Genomic DNA, 18,213 nt, shown 5'->3' with positions numbered 1-18,213 from the left:
ATAAAGGAAAAAGTCTACTTAATAGGACATAGTATCAGTGATTGTAAAATGAACTTCTGAATTTAACATGGGTCCTATTTTTTGGATTTCAATTTTCAAATTTATATAATAATTGTATTCATAATTTCAATTTTTAAATATCAAGTAAAAGAATTGACAATCACATGCTTGTGTCACTAGGTCAACGTATTACTGAATATTATCTCATAATGTAACATCTATCCAGTGCTGTATAGCCACAAGAAATAAAGTGAGTGAGGTGTGGTCGCAAGAAAAGAGATCCAAACAATATGTGTGTTGGCCATAAGGTTGTCAAAGGCCTCTTGTGAAAAAGTGGTCGGTTGAAGCTTACCAACCGTAGGGCCTGCCGGTAGCTATGGCCCTGCTCTCGCAGTTAGCGCTAAAACAACCTGTTTCTGCTTAAAGTAATACATTATCAAATGAATGTAAGCACTTAATTTCTATTGCCCAAAATAGGCAGATGAGTCAAGAAATAAAGAAATCTAAGGACAAGATACAGTATTTCAACTTACACACTATCCTGCCCAAAGTATGGAAACAGAAAAATACTTTGTTGGAAGGTGAATTTCCTTTTTCTTTGTTATTTAGAGAGTGGTGCACTGATGTGGTTGTACATGACAGAGATAATGGCAAAATCTGAGAAAAATTGGAACAGACTACAATATCTTAAAAAAAAAACACATCTAAAAATAAACTTATTTATATGACTAAAAGGAACCCAAGTCTTCCTTTGCTTAATGAGCCTACATACTAATTACATTGGTCATGATGAAAGCCTTACGGCTATTGCAAATTAAACCCACACAATTATCTGTTATTATGATGCCTAAAGCAGACACAGGCCTAGTTGTATTTGCTATGTTAGTTTAAGAAACACAAACATAAATGTGCTAAAAAAACTCAGTCTTAAAGGGGTGCTCCGGGTTTAAGATTTCTACTGTTAATTATAAAATATAAACTTTTGTAACAACATTTCATTTATTTATGAACAGCGGTGAAGCAGAACAAGCATGATGAAATAAGCCATTTTAAAAAGTGGGTGTTACATACAGGACATTATCGTAATGTAATATTTTAATAAGAAACAAAATTAACCAAAAGTAACTATCAAATTTGTATATTTAAAGAAAGATTAAGAACAAGGACAAACCTATTAAAGTGAAGAAGTGAATGTTAATACAGTAAAATATTTTTTAAATATATGACACAAATATAAAATAGTGACAACATTTTAATAAATAACAGTTTACAGATATCAATTAGAAGTTGAGCCTGCCTCATTATGATGCTTTACGTACCTAACCACTGTAGGCATATATAAAAAAAAACATTGACACTCAAAGAACATGTTACTGTGTATACTATCTTTTAGGATTAGGAACCAAATATTTTGTTAAAAAAACGTAAAATGTAAAAAAAAACATCTCCCTAACATAAACTCGTCTTCCTGGCCAAACCCTTTTTTGTCTAACCGATTTACTGATTTAATTACCATAATGACACTTGTTTGTCTACAATTTTACTTGCGTATATACAGTGCTGTATGTACATTTACATAGTATAAATAGATGATCTTTTTAATCCGGAGATAATCCGTATACCAAGCCTACCGTTCTGTTAGAGGTCATCACAACGCCTCTTACCAGCTGACCCCCAGCTCTGCTGGGTAATCCCACTTACTGGGTTTTTCCTCTTCCTACCTGAATTTCCCTAAGCTTTTGAAATTGAATTAATCTTTATAATATACTATTCCTGAATATCCAATTTATTCTGCTATTAAACAGATAGTTTAGTTCTATGCCTGTGTTTATACGTACCTGTTATTTGAACGTAATAACACAAATTGTCCATGTTTCTGTTATCGACAGTCACCTGCTTTTGTTTCGGGTTGCAGCGCCCCCTATGCGATCACCGTTTACGTTCCCCTTTCCCCAGCTTTAAAGGATCGGTTCAGGCAAAACTTTTCTATTGAAAATTATCGATTTATCTACCCTATGTTTCATAATAATTATTATTTTGTTAATAACCTCAGTTCGGTGATAGTTCTACTGTAAAAAATGTCTCACTGGTTACTAAGGAATTGTATCGGCGATATAGGGCTATCATCAAAGAATAATCCAATTTACTTATGTAAGGGTGCAATCATCATCCTCATTTTGGTTTTTATATAATGGATAGATTCTTTGTTTTGTCATGAATCTCCTTAATATACAAGATGTTATTATTCTTTTCCATGGTGTGATTTTGTTTGGTTTTTAATTATTTTTTTTTAGAAAACAATATATATATATGCTGTTTAATTAATCGAACATTTTTACCAAGTCAGTCTTTCTTTTTCCCGTTATTCTTTTTTTTTTCTCTCTTTTTTTCTTTTTTTTTCCTTTCTACAGTATTTTCTTTATTTTCGGTTTTCTATTTTTTTTTCCTTTTTCCTTTTTATTTCTTCTTTTTTTCTATTTTTCTTTCTGCCAACATTTTAAAGTGCTGCTGGTAGCAAAGACAACAACAAATTGATATAGACCTGTTTGAAGTGCAGTAGTAAAATACTATTTTTAAATTTGATTGCTTGCTTGCTAGCTAGCTTATCAATTGTATCACGCCGTATCCATGAAGGTGCAAGACACACCCATGGTATGCAAATTATATATACCGGAAGTACCGTGACCAGAAATACTTAGCTTTTGACCCTGAAGAAATGTAGAAATAATCGTAAAAATCGTGCCGCCGAAATACAGTACTTCTAATGATAATGGACGGAATGAAAGAAGAAATGTTCCCCTCAAGCAGGACAAGCCAAGGCTCATCAGGGCGGTTAATAACTGCGGCTTTGATTATCTGTTGTCTTATAAGTCTTGTAGCTTTAATTCTATCAGCCGTCAGTTTAAGCAACAAGGGTACCACGAATGTTAATGTGTCTCACGAAATTTCAAACTCAGGCGCTGTAGGTAAGTTTACTCTTTAGTTACTTGAGCGGGTTAAGAACAATAGCAGAGTAGCATATACTAGCTTGTATGATATAAAAATCTTTGCAAGACGCAGAGAGAGCGAACCACGATCGCCACGTCACATGACGTCGTGTAAATAAGATGAAACATGATTTAGTTCACATTAGTAGGCCTACATGTTTTGTTTTATTTTGTTTGTTTGCTTGCATGATAACTTCCAAAATGTTGTAGTTTCAGACTTTTGGTGTTATGAAGTGTTTATACCAGGAAAGTATAAAAATACCTCCCTGATTCTACTTACATATGCATATTGATTTTCATAAAATGTATATATTGGTGGTGATAAATTCGAGTTATCTTTATCTTCAAAATTGGCCGAAATAATAATCACCATATACTTTAATTTCCAGGTGTAGCTTATTTAGCTCAGTTTCTAAGCGCTTAGTTTGTTTAGTCATCTGAGAAGAGTGTGAATAAAGAATGTGTTAAATAATGTAAGCGAATGCCCAAAAGTATTTTTTTTTTCTTCTAGAACTAGCCTTTGGACTTATTTATGTTTCTCCAGCATAAGTGCATTCTACTTTAAAAAACTCTCATGTTATTTCACAATGATGTATCTTATGAAAATAAATTTGAATTGAATTGAATTTATTTGTAGCCTCATTACGGTATACAAAGAATTATGAATAGGCTTATACTTTATTATGCAGATTCATCATCAAAAGACAAGGTTTGGACATTTGCTATTGGTCATGATGGAACAAACTTGGAATATATGTAAGTAGGATCGGTGGAAGTTCTTTTTACTAGACTAAAAAAAACATTTGTTAGTTAAAGTCCAGAGAATATATGTTTCCTTGACCAAATGACCATCGTCTTATTCGCTAATATTCTTGACCATGGCATCTTGTTTTAACGGAAGCACTTTAGGTGCCAATAAATAATTCTCACGCTAATTAAATAACAATGTATGTATTGTTGGAAAGTTTATGGCGGTGGTATAGTACAATACTAATACAGTCAACTCTCCCAATACTGGACTCTCTGAAATCCAGAAACTCTTCTAATACAAGACTTTCTTGAAGTCCAAAAAGTCCCAAATTTATTTTACCATTAAAAACACATTCTGAATATCAGACTTTCCGGAAAGGCAGACATATTTTGCTAGCTCAAAGTAATGGGAAAGTTGACTGTAATTAACAAAACTGACGCATGTGCATATGTTAACCTACTTTTGATTTTGTATTTTTTAGTGACGAAATATCTGGAACCATCCGTGGCTTTCACGTTGACATTGTAAACGAAGGTAAGACATGATTTCTTCAATTGACAACGTGGGGGCAGTTTCAAGAACGCCGTTGTCGCTCTCGGGTGACGACGCAAAATCTGACAAAGTTTGTTTTGGACTGTCCGCCGTGAAAGATTAATTTTTGTTGTCCAAGATTTCTAGGAATAATATTTTTTGCGTAAAAAAGAATAAATTGCAATCAATATTAATAATTAGTTAGAACCAATCAACTTTTCGCAACTTCGCTATTTCTGAAATTGGCGTTGTTACAGAAGCTGTCACATTCTGAATACCATCATTTAAAACCTACTGTGATCATATTTCTATACCGGTACATCGTGTTATTTGTAGGCACAATTATTATATTTAAATATACGGCACCTGTTTATTTACTACTCATAACTTTCGGCCTATTATTATGTTTTCTCAGTATGCGAAATAGCGAACAAGAACTGCGTCTAACTGCTGGGACTCGCAGGCAGGAAACCTACCAAGAGGTGGCGTCGGTCTAATGGGTGGCTGGTACGATGGATGTACAGGTAGGGCCTATGACTTATTAAAGAAATCTATCATACTGTGGTCAATGTGCAGGCTAACCAACGCCCATGTTTTGAAGCCAATTGATAGCTTGGACACATCATTTCCTGACACCACTCCAAAATTCCGTCACAGTTTTGTCATCACATTTTCGTCTCTTTTAGAGTATTATTGACAAGTAGGCCTAGGCTATATTTATTCAATTCGCAATGGAAATGTATTGTTTTCCGTATAGGATGGTTTGGCACATATGAGCGAACCCGTGTGTTTCAATTCACGGATGCGTTCCGTAAAGCATTTGATGCAGTGTTCTGGGTGAAAACAGGCAGCACAAACTCGTTTGACCCGACTAACATAAGCGGCAAAACTATTGGATTTTTAGATGGAACCTCCAGCGACGAACATTGCCTTGCTAGAAATGGTGACGCAATTACGGTTAGATTTTTGATTTACTGTTAGAATAATCCACTACTCAATCAAATGGGGAGTGTTCTGTTTTAAAATTTGCTTCCTTATTTTAAATAACACAAATATATTATTCAATGGAAACAAAAACGGACGGAAACAATTATTTTGTTTCATACAAGAAATTCGTTAAAATAAACAATTGTTTTGTTCTAGGGTGCGAATTTACCAAAAGAAAATATTCGTCATTACGTAACACTACAGTCACTTAACCAAGCAGTTATATCTGGTGAGGTAAGTTGCAGCATTACTTCCAAAATTTCTGATCCCATTTCCTTTTCCGCTTCTCATTCCTTTTCCGTTTCTTATTCTTTTCAATTAAGTTTCTGTTTATGATTTCTTTTCTTGTTTTTATTCCGATTAACTTTGCTGCTTCCGATTCCATTTCTGCTTCCTATTCATTTTCTGCTCCCAATTCCTTTTCTGCTTTCGATTCCTTTTCTGCTTTCGATTCCTTTTCTGCGTCCGATTCCTTTTCTGCGTCCGATTCCTTTTCTGCGTCCGATTCCTTTTCTGCGTCCGATTCCTTTTCTGCTTCTGATTTCTTTTTTGCTTCTAATTTATTTTTTGCTTCTAATTTCTTTTTTTGCTTTAAATGTATTTTCTGCTTCTAGTTTCACTTCTGCTTTCTAGTTTCTTTTCTGCATCCGATTCCATTTCTGCTTCCGATTTCTTGTCTGCTTCAAATTTCTTTTTTTGCTTCAAATGTATTTTCTGCTTCTAGTTTCACTTCTGCTTTCTAATTTCTTTTCTGCATCCGATTCCTTTTCTGCTTCCGATTTCTTTTCTGCTTCAAATTTCTTTTTTTGCTTCAAATGTATTTTCTGCTTCTAGTTTCACTTCTGCTTTCTAATTTCTTTTCTGCATCCGATTCCTTTTCTGCTTCCGATTTCTTTTCTGCTTCAAATTTCTTTTTTTGCTTCAAATGTATTTTCTGCTTCTAAATACTTTTCAGCTTTCGAACAATTTTCCGATGTTTTTTCTGGTACCGACTTCTTGTCATTTTAATTTCATTATTCATGTCAAACCCACAAATGTTTTACTTTGTATACACAACTACAGCATAACTGCGGTTTACAGTTAATTTATTTCAGTTAAAAGTTAATTACTTCATCTTGATTAAAAGTTCTTTATTATTAAGTTAAAGTGGCTCTCCTCTGTATTAGGTTGATGCTGCGTTTGCAAATAACAATATTTTGTCATCTTTCGATGGATTGAAAAAGATTGGCGCTGAGTATTCAAATTGCATAATAAAAGGTGGAGCTATAATGACGAGAAAGGATAGCAGCCTGGCTTCTTGGTGGAACCCGGCATATGCCCGCCTTAAGGAAAGCTCTAAATACAAGGACATATGCGATAGAGTCGGTGAAGTCCACGGTGAGTGATGATTGTTTGATTTCAGGAAATGATTCACCGTAAATACAATCACGTGACTTGTTGAAAAAAAAATATCATGCTGTATTTTATTAGGCCTATTTGTCATGTGAAAGTTTTCGGGAAGAAGGAGCAAAAGACCAAATTTGCAAAGGCAAAAATGCCTAGGAGGACCATCCCTTGCCCTCCTCATTCGACCATTTCCAAATTCTCGATCCTCCCTATCGTAACGACTAAGAGTGCTCACTGGCTAAACCCAGGGTCCCAGAGCATGAGTAGGCCTACCGGTAGCCTAGCCCAAATGCTGTACCAGTGTTTAAGGGCCTTTGCCACCTGCGTTCATTTCTAATGTTGTCAATATTCGTGTTCGTGTTATTGTAAATTCATTCAGGTTCATATTTGATTGGTGTTCGTTCAAGTTTATTGTAAACAGGTTCACATTTGATTGGATAACGACAACGTGGTCCTCAATTACGCACGCGCAAACGAGATCACTTTGATAAACCATAATTGTTGGTATCACAAGGAAGAGGCAGACATATTTTCAAATAGATGTTTTCCAATAATAATAATATTGTAGCAATATTCGTGATATTTTCGAATCATTATCTGCTTGTTATCAGTTTAATCATATCGCTGTCGACCTTTCTAATAGTTTATATTATTATGCAACGGTTTTTGATTATCATGATAACAATTAAACGAATACAAGCACAAGTTGTATTGCTTTTTAACATTTATTTTTATAACTAAACATTATCATTAACAACTATCAATTTGATAACAAGTTTTCAATACGATTTAAAATTACCATAACTACACTTTGGTTATTTTGCATAGCAAACACCAAGAATTTGAATGCTTTTTTAGTCAACATTGCTTACTACTTAAGAATACTGTATAATATATACTACTGTACATATTCATTAAAAAAATGAATATTTTATCTGGTTATTGATATTAAATGCCATTTCTATTTCATATCTTATTTTGTAATGAATACTAACAGAAAGACAACATTGAATTAAGCCTTCTTTCGTGTTTCTATTCGGCATATTATCTGTAAACTTACTAAAGTAGAGTAATAAAAAAATATAAATTTGGTAGTTGGTGGGTTATGTAAATACATTATAGCATTTTACGCCCATCTAAAGGTATCTGTACAATATTGAAACCCATATCGTCGGATACATCGAGCGCCTAAACTATAACTAAAAAAGTACGGCGGCAGTTTGATTTATGCATGGGACACGTTTTATCCTTTTTCAGTTGAAGAAACACAAACTTGGATCTACGGTAATTTGTGAAACAATACTGTTCTTGTCGAACTTGCTCTACTGCAGTAACTGCATTTAATGTGACAACATATTATTTTAGTTTCTTTCAATGAAAAATGTAAGGCAATCACTGCAATAAATTGTTATTATTAACCTGAAAAACTTGCTAAATAGTAGGTTTAAGAGTAAACAAGAATACTTACTGCAGTAACTGCAGTAGAATAATTTTGACGTGGTTCCTAAACAATAGGAATCGGAATAAACTTGTCTATTCTGGACAAGATTGAATGGTGTCCAGAAGTTGATTCTTGATGTCTTCTGTGATAACGGACATATCTGAGAATACGATTGCGTTTCGAATTGCGTCAACTTGTCCATCGATGTCGTTAACATGGGTGCTATGGAACGTTTCTGGTGTGTAGCTGCTATCCTGGCTCTTGATTAAGCACTCAATTGTTTGATAGAGCGCACGTGCTTTGCGTTTGACAACCGTTCGACTTGCATCATTAGATCCATTTTTCTCCGTGTCGTAGTGAACGAGTAGCGATAGCCGTCTGTGGAAGAGTTTCAGCCATCCGGTGTCAGTATTACTAACTAAATTTTGGCCTAAGTCGAAGATTAAACGCCCTGTGTTTGTGAACGGTATACTGGCGGTCATACTGTTTGTATAGTTCAGCAGCATCACCTCCAACTCTAACCTGGCGTTTTCAAGAAGAGCCGGCTTGCAGACGAGTTGGTCGTCAACCATTGATGATGTGTCTACAGACGAACAGCTGTTGCGGCGATGTCGTCGGCATGATGTTGGTGCTAACAGTAGGCCTAGCCCCATAATAACAATAACAATTCTCTGTACTGTGGAATATCTCATGTTGAATAGTTAGTTTTTCACAAATATGATTAAGGATTCTCCAAGAAGTTCCACTTTTATACGATTCCATGATGCTTATTTGCAGCAGACTCTAAACGGGGATTTCTCTAATGCTAGATATTACGAAAATAGTCTGACTATATGTTGCGAATTATGTCATTGTAAAAGAAAGGGTACATGGCAACGATCGATTTTGATATGGAATCAATAAACTCCACTACCGCTGAAAACACCATTCACTAACCACCGTATCCTAATGTTACTGACAGGAATAGTGTAATTTTAAGATCAATTCTACCGGAAATAGAAATAATATTGCACACAATTTAGTTAAATATTACATTTTACAGATACCAAAGATATGTCCAGTATTGGAAATTTTTTTATACCTACTTTGTGTTGGAAAACCTCGCTGGTTTCGTTTTCCGATATTGCTTAAATTGGTCTGTGATAAGGTTTTATCGGCTTCGCATCGTGACGTGTTTGATAGAAGTTATGTTATGTCGAAAGATTTAACTATATTAAGTACCCTACTGATTGTTTTGTAAACTTTAGTAAATTATACGTAATTTTAAAAGGAAAAAAAACGTTGATAAAACCTACTAAAAAGAAAAACAAAGTCCCATTTAAAGTGCTTTTAAAACTTTATTAAATATTGAGTAATTAAATAAAGGTATACAACTAATGTTTACAGTTATTTTAGTACAAATTCATATCTAATTAGATATGTGTCATAACATCGTGTAAATAATCGCCAAGCAAATACAATTGGCCTTCTATAAAGTTCTCTACAATATTTTGATAATTCAATAAATCACAAGAACGTCTATGCAACTAAAAATATTAATATTATTAAGATTTAAAGAAAGTAAATAGAAATATAACTCAATAATGTTTCATTATCAGTTTTAAATAAACAATCACAAAAAATACAATATTATATTTTTCTACAAAAACGTTTCACGTGGATCCAATCCAAAAAGTGAAAGAGCTCGGAGTGGGTTATTTTAAACCCTTTTAAAATGGAAATAAACATTGAATTAACGGATTTAATGAGAAAAGAAAATTACTCAAAAATATGTTGCTATTTTAAATAATATCTCTATAAAGTGCATTTAGTTCGTATTAAAATTCTTTCAAAATTCTGGATTCTGATTACAAAATAGTTTTAATAATTTGCATAGCAAATACTTATAATTATAGCTTAACTAGCTTGTTGATAACTGTCGTAGCAGTTTACTTAATTAATACAATGTTTAATCACAATTATAACTTAAAACGTTAATAAAAACTCAAATAGAACGATGTGCCGTCAGTTCAACCGTTTCAAAGTTTCTAGCAGGAGGTCAGGTCACCGATAAGTTTATCGTTGATCGCTTTTCCGATGTTCTTTAAGTCGTGACTGAGGATCGCCTTCCTGGTTTCATTGATTTGACGATCAAGATCATCAACATCGCTGTCGTCAAATATAGGAGCTGTATAGCTACTATCTCTACGTGTGATGACGCACTTCATATAAGTTAGCAGATTGTTCACTTTGTTTGTTACAACGTTGTCTCCGTTTATGTCCTTTTCCTTCTCGTAGTGAGCAAGGTGAGCTAGACGTTTGTAGAATGCCTTCATTGCCTCGATGTCAGTGTTATGATTTCCTTCTGGTAACTTGAAAATCGGCGTGCTTAATCCGGTCCCGAATAACTCTGTTTCAATCGGAGTTGTGCGATTTCCAAGCGTCACACTAAGTTCTTCTAAGAGATCTTCCAGTTTTCCAGGCTTACAAGTAAACTGATCATTGACAATGGTTGCATCGCTGATGTCTGAACAACAGTTGGTTGACCGCCGGTGCCTAGGAAAGGCTATGGATTCTGCTGCCAACAAGAAGATAATTGCGACCATCACTCCTTTGAATACTGCCATTATGTTTTGTTCACGAGCTCTTCTATCTCAGTACAAGATGCTGCTATGTTTGGTATTTCAGTCCAACAAGGGTAATACTGACCATCGCATAGCACCCATATTTATATACCCTGCGGCAGCTTGGACTTTTCATAATTACCGAACTATAGATAAACTTTTAAAAGTTTATGACATCCGGTATATCCCAAAATCGATTTCAGCAATAGATGCTTTCAATATTGTGACCAAAATAGATATAGCATTGATTATTGTATATCTGAATGAACACTTTGTATAGGGGCGATTTCGACCATTTCTATCATATGTAACATGTTGCATCTTCCAAATTCTTTCTGAACAATCTAATAAAATTAAACTTATTATCTAATGTTATTTAGAAATATTAACACTTTAAAAAAGCTTGTTTGTAAACATTGTAGAATAATGGATCATTGCTTTTTTTTAAAATTGATATTGATTCCGCCAAAATAATCTACAGTAGAGTCAAAGCAGCACGGAAAGCCGGAACTTACACAGTTTATTTGGAACTCTCTTAGCTTAGTAGGAGTCTATTTGACACTTTCTTTTAAGAGTTTATTTGGACCTTTCTGAATTTATTGGAACTTTCTTTTTTTAAGTTTATGTGTGGAGCTCTCTTCTTAGGAGTTTCTTTAGAACTTAACTCTCTCTCTGTCTCAGAATTTATTCTCCCTTTAACTCCTTTACGAATTGTTTTGGATAGGAGTTTATTCGGAACTCCCTTAGGAGTTTATTTGGAACTCCCTTGGGAGTTTATTTGGAACTTTTTTAGGAGTTTATTTGGAGGTACTCCCATAGAAAGTTTATTTGGAGGTACTCCCATAGGAGCTTATTTGGAGGTACTCCTATAGAAAGTTTATTTGGAGGTACTCCCATGGGAGTTTTTTTTTAAACTCCCTTAGGAGTTTATTTGGAACTCTTTTTCGAATTTATTTCATTAGGAATTCTCTTATTTGGTGATAACATGATTTTGTATTTAATTTAAAAAAATTAATAATAAACTATTCAATAAAGATGTGAGAAGATTTTATTTTATTTTTTCTTATTATTCAGATATGACAATCAATTTACTTGTAATGTGTACATTCATTCATTGTAATCGAGAACTCGAAATGTATTGTATCCATAAACAGAGCATAGATGATCAAAAAATTTGTACATAATAAATGAAATGAAATGTTTTCAATATTATTAAGCAATAAAAACCAATTTATATGAATTAAAAATTGCTACTATTCAACATTATTGAGATGGCATGATTAGGCCGCCTCGGATATGAAATGTTATGCAATATACAATAGGCCTGCTCTGTAGGTCTAGCGTGAGAACATTGTGTACGTGATATGAAAGCTGCAATTTAATAGATAAGTATGAAATAATTTGATTATCTGATTAGTTGTATAATACAGTGTTATGATTCATTTTAAAGTGTGTTCATGTTTAAATAGAGAACACCGTAGAACTCCTATTAAGGGGACACTTCTGGAACACAAAGCAAAGCATCCCTTTAATAGAGGTCGTTGTGTGTTAACCACTATGTTCCCCCTTTCTTGTTCCGTTAGAAAGTGTCCCCTTATACATCCCGGAAATCTAGTGTTAGCATTGACTTATTTTGCTATTTTTAATTCATTTATGTTTTATTTGTATCTTACAGGAGATCGACCAGGCGGCGACGTATCTGTTATATGCCTTTGATGATATAGGCCTACAGTAGATATCTGAAACAGTCTTAGCGTAGAATTTCTTTTTAAATCCAATAATTATACTTTTTATACAATCATTTCATTTCAATTTGGCTTGGTAGAATTCGATTAAAATATATTCTTTGAATGAAAGAGCAGTAGGACTTTCATTCTTAAATACTTTTTAACATAAAGATAGTTTTGCCTAAGTTTAAAACGTATGCAGTTGTTAAAACAATTGTATTGTTTTGTTATCACTGGGCCTACATTTTCTAGTATTACTTTTAAATACAATACTGTAGTAACGATTTCAAGATAAGAAATGACCTAAGACGGATTAAATTCAAAACTACTCTAGTGTCCGATCTTCTCTTGTATTATATTTTTCTGTGATTTAAAAATACAATCAACTCAACTTTAACATCGTAAGTAAGACAAACCGTTTGACGTCATTAAATGAAACACAAGAGAATGTCACCAATAACATTTTGAGTTTTTGTATTGGAGCATGCTATTAACTTTTTTGAATACTAGAGGCCTTGCTGAAAATATATTATTTATGTTAGAGAAAAGGTTGTTTTCACCCCTCCTCTTACTCTTGGTTCCCCGGCGCAACGCAGGGGAGTAAGCCAGCCGAAAGTGATTTGACCAACCACGAAGCTACCATCCAAACTGTCGCTTATACGATTTGTGGGCTATGAAAGTAACGCTTTAGAATGATGGAATTCTGGAAAATCCTATCTGTTTTATGTTTTATTTGTTTTTATGGATGCAGGAGCAAATCAATAAACATACCACGCACTGAAATTATTATTTCATGGTTGATTAGCTATAAGTTCGATTACTTAGTTGCGAATGCAATCAAATTGCATCACTGTTTGTTTCTACTAACCCGTCATTTGGTAATAGTGGTAGTAAAAGAAATGGACTTACCACTGACCCAAGTTGACTTGAATCATTGCTCCTAAACTTATGTAAACCATTACAGATGAAGACACACGTTTCTGCAGCATTGATTGTCTCTCGATGGCCTACGCAACCAAATTACGAGTATGTATATTATACTTCAGTTCGGTGTGTATGATGAAAATACATACAACAGTAGAGCCTACATTTTACTATAGGGTCTACAATGTTGCGTATGGGATCGGGAAGTTTTCGTACATAAGTTGGGGACCCACTATGTGAAAGATAGCCGAACTAAACCTAACCCTCTACTAAATAATCTCTGTCTCACTATAAGATAAAAAGAAATTACTCATGGTATTCGAACCCCATACATCGACATGTAAAGTTCGTAGTCAAGTCAAGTAAACATATAAAAAACATTTACATTGAAATTAAATTGAACGGTTTCGGCTAATAACAAATAAATAGAACTTAAACTACATGGTCAAACTATTCCCCGCCAGGCACCATCCCGGTATTTAGAGAACTTGTTTAGGGGTTGGTAACAAACTAACTAACTAGTCTATTCCATTCGACAACACAGACGGCCCCAACAGAAAGTGTTTGTATTAGCGAATTGTAGTTAGCTCAATGCTTACGTCACAGTTTATGGATATGATTGAATGAATATTCATGTTTATTTTGTGACGTTTCATGAGGGGTCCCCAACTTATGTACGAAAAGAAATATCGCGATCGGGAATGCTTAAGTAGAGCCGCCAGTCTCAAAACCGGTGACTATATAATAGGGGTTTAGTTCTAGTAGTAAGAAATCAATAATGGTGGTTATACACAACCAAAATAATACACCTACACCAAATTATTTGTGCCCATGTATGATTATCTATAATTGCATTCAGAAACATAGAGAGTTTGAGAATCATTGCGTCAACATTTAGCAACATTTATACAGAACCAAGATATAGGCCTATACCAAATGTATTTGTGCCTTATGTACGATTGCGTTCAGAAACCGAGAACAATTGCGTCAACATTTAACATTCAACTTTTCTTCATGTATGATTATCTATAATTGCGTTCAGAAACATAGAGAGTTTGAGAATCATTGCGTCAACATTTAGAAACATTTATAAAGAACCATGATATGTACCAAATTTATTTGTGCCCTTGTATGATTATGTACGATTGCGTTCAGAAACCGAGAACAATTGTGTCAACATTTAACATTCAACTCTTCTTCATGTATGATTATCTATAATTGCGTTTAGAAACATAGAGAGTTTGCGAATCATTGCGTCAACATTTAGAAACATTTATAAAGAACCATGATAATATGTATCAAATTTATTTGTGCCCATGTATGATTATATACGATTGCGTTCAGAAACCGAGAACAATTGCGTCAACATTTAACATTCAACTCTTCTTCATGTATCTAATTGCGTTTAGAAACATAGAGAGTTTGAGAATCATTGCGTCAACATTTAGAAATATTTATAAAGAACCATGATAATATGTATCAAATTTATTTGTGCCCATGTATGACTATCTACGATTGCGTTCAGAAACCGAGAACAATTGCGTCAACATTTAACATTCAACACTTCTTCATGTCGCCCGCTGGTGGGGCTCTTCAACAAATGCTCACAAAAATAATAATTGATAAACCTCGGGAATTTGTAGCCTATTTAGTTGCGCCCTCATAATTTGAACCTTAAAATGCATAGTTTTTGAGGTAGAACGGATATCAATGATCCCTTTCATTTCATTGTCTCTATTATTTTCATTCTTAACCAAATCATAGATTAATTAATCATTATGTGATTATCTGTTTTTCTAGTACCGTTTCGTTAAAAAAAAAAAACAAAAAAAAAAGAACAACTTTTCAATATCTCGAGCTCAGTTCAGAATTTATTTTGCAGGTCTATTTGCGATTTTATGGTTCTCCGTTTGTCTCTTGCATTTCTTTTTATTAATTGTTGTAAATTGTTTGTTCTTTTTAATCGACGTGTGGCCCTTTTTTCTTCTTAATTAGGAGAAAATGAACAATTATGTATTTATTTTAGTATTGTTTCAAAATCTAATAAGGTTTAGCAGCGCTTTTCACTGCTGCGATTGACTCTCGAAAGGTCACACACAGCAGCGGATGTACTTGCTTGACCTGACACATACGGGTTTTTCTCCGCGAATAATAATTTCAGAACCATTGAAAATCTGTGTTGTTGGTGCCAAGAAAACTCCCTACATTGGATGGGGATGAAAACCTGGTAAAACATCGCCTTTTAGGAATATACAAAACCACAACTGGATAAATATTAGGAGCTGAGGAATTATATGCAAGCTTAAGTGTTGGAAAATATCTCCGGGTTTTAATTTGGGATAATTTGGACTGCAGCGACAGCAGCGATATAACAAAGCTGTTTCGCCGGTGCGGTCGTCGCAAGTTGGGCGTATTCTTTTTTTACCATCAAGAACAGTGAACTATTAAAATATGGGTTGCGCTACCAGCGCAGAAGATAAAGCAGCCGCCGAAAGATCACGGCAAATTGACAAAAATTTAAGGCTAGATGGCGAAAAGGCTGCAAGAGAAGTTAAATTATTGTTATTAGGTATGTATCAGTCGGTTTGAATATTATTTTAAACCGCCATATCAGTTCAGGTTGAATGGTTTTGAATTGTTTACGACACGACAGGTCACTGATGATTGATTGTTTTGTGTACCTTTTGATAGAATCCTAGGCCTAGCCTAGCATATAACATTCCACGTGTTTTTAAAATAAACTGTTGATATTAACTAGGCCTACTTTACCCTCATCTCTCTACTATCTGTAGGCCTGGGCTACACAACATAATGATTGGTCCTGCTGTAAAATAAAAATCTATGCAGAACATTCAAACTCGAGGACGATTCAACACTGTTCTGGCCCTACAGTAGTAAACATACATTTTATACTGTATACAGTACAGCATACGGTACATGCCAACACTCTTGTTTTGGCCGGGAGACTCCCGTATTTTAGACTCGTCTACCACCTCTCATGCTCCCGGATTCCCACATTTTCTCCCGGATTACGATAACTGAATTTGTATGTTGTTTCTGCATTAAAATACAGTATAACAAAAAAAGATCAAACACAAGTGAATTAACGATATTTCAGCCATTGTATAACAATCAGCGGTCATATTTAAAAAATTTTCCCTGTCATAGCCACCATGTGATACTGCTTGTCACGTCAAACATTGAACTCCTTACTTCTCCTGGTCTCGTAAAAAGGATGCTGTTGACTTAAGAAAACACCACCTCCTGTTTTTTTAAACTTTTTTTGGCATGTAAGGTATGATAAGTATCTCGCAATAGATGATTGATAATTTGATTTTATTATGAGTTAAACCGTAATATTTATTATCATTTATCATCAATCAATATTGCGAGGTCATTACTTATCTACCAGCTTCCTGATAACACTAAACAGTGCAAAATAATATGCAAATTGGTTGAGGTTTGAGTTTTCCTACACTACATACTTTCTTTCTATGCATTTGTTTGTATTGGGTACAGTATGAAAAGCTGTACTGTTTGTGAATTTACCTGTTTATTTACCATCTGCTCCGGTTGATGAACTTTCTCTATTAATTACATACAAGATAATATTCATTGTTTGTGTTATTCTTTTATTCATGAAGTACTGTATCACTGTTGATCATGGGATGTGACAGAATTATTTATTTAATTAAAATAAAAATGACATTTTAAAAATTAGTTAATCAATTATGAAACACTGACCTGTTGCTTTTAAATACTAATTGCAGTGACAACGAAACACATTTTTTCTACAGATAATGTAATGACTGGATTTATGTATAGTAAATACTGGTTGATGTTTTCCCCCAAAATACTTAATTAATAAAAGGCTTACTGATTACTAAAGCTTAGTAAATACAGTACAATTTTGTATACAAAATTTAACTGTACATTTTTTTCGTGATTTTAAAACACAAAACACGAAAGGTACTGAGAACATGTCCAGTAGAGGGTAAAGCTCTATCTACACTATCAAACTAGTTTGTGTTTATGTGCCCGAATATGGTGCTGTAGTAATATGACATATCCATATGAGCACATCACATTTGTCACATAAAGTTTGGTAGTGTAGAGCTTATCATTGCAAAATATAGGCCTACCTTCAATGCTTTTGAACAACCTGAAGTTGGAATGCCTACAGTATACTGTAGTGTACTTTTTAGAATTCATCAGCAACCCACTAGAGTACAGTGCTTTCTTAATAATATTTCAGCAGTTGTTCGTGGAACAGCATGTGTCTTGACTATCAATGAACAGTCCTTATGTTTCTGTTTGGTCAGTGGGTTTAGGAAATTCACATTCCCAGTTGGTGTTGTCAAATTATGCGTGTACAATTACAATGCAACAATGTATACAATTTTTGTTTGGACTGACGTACCAAGTGAGTCGTACTGTACAGGACACTACATGATTCAATCACTTTTATGTCGATTCAATGGGGGTTTCTATGTTTTTTTTTGTGGTTTTTGGGGGTTTGCTGGGTTTAGCAATACTCTAATAAAGGGGATTGATGTTGTAATGTAGAATATTTAAATACGGTACACATTACTGAATGTACAGTACTGTAAACGTCCTACAGTATTTAAAACTACAGAAGAACCCCTCCTTTGGGACATCCCTATAATTAATGGGACACCCTATAATTATTGGGACACCCTTAATAATTAATGTGACATCCCTATAATTATTGAGGCACCTCTATAATTAATGGGACACCCCTATAATTAATGGGTCACCCTTATAATTAATGGGACACCCTTATTAATGGGACACCCTTTGGGACCCAAGAAAGTGTAGGCCTCTAACCTTAATAGGGGTTGACCTTGACTTTGCT

At 34.2% G+C, this 18,213-nt stretch overlaps 1 protein-coding gene and 1 pseudogene across 3 annotated transcripts in view; both read left to right on the top strand.

The window, feature by feature from the left end:
• The first annotated feature begins 2,770 nt into the window (after positions 1-2,770).
• Positions 2,771-12,695, top strand: LOC144856229 (uncharacterized; annotated as a pseudogene). The gene is made up of 8 exons (XR_013614909.1): positions 2,771-2,966; positions 3,677-3,743; positions 4,220-4,272; positions 4,685-4,793; positions 5,027-5,226; positions 5,413-5,490; positions 6,423-6,633; positions 12,362-12,695. The product of XR_013614909.1 is annotated as an uncharacterized LOC144856229 (transcript).
• A 2,791-nt stretch (positions 12,696-15,486) lies between these two features.
• LOC144856195 (guanine nucleotide-binding protein G(i) subunit alpha) overlaps positions 15,487-18,213 on the top strand; it is a 53,879-nt gene continuing 51,152 nt past the window's right edge. For both annotated transcript variants that reach the window (XR_013614907.1, XM_078714147.1), the window contains exon 1: positions 15,487-15,906. Coding sequence is in view for 1 of the 2 variants with exons in the window: in XM_078714147.1 (XP_078570273.1) it covers positions 15,789-15,906 (118 nt within the window). In the remaining variant the exon portion in view is untranslated. The remainder of the gene's footprint in view (positions 15,907-18,213) is intronic.

Source organism: Antedon bifida, chromosome 11, assembly GCF_963402885.1.
Source record: "Antedon bifida chromosome 11, ecAntBifi1.1, whole genome shotgun sequence".
Taxonomy (NCBI): Eukaryota; Metazoa; Echinodermata; class Crinoidea; order Comatulida; family Antedonidae; genus Antedon; species Antedon bifida.
Note: the sequence above shows the minus strand (reverse complement) of the source record. Positions and strands in the feature narration are given on the sequence as shown.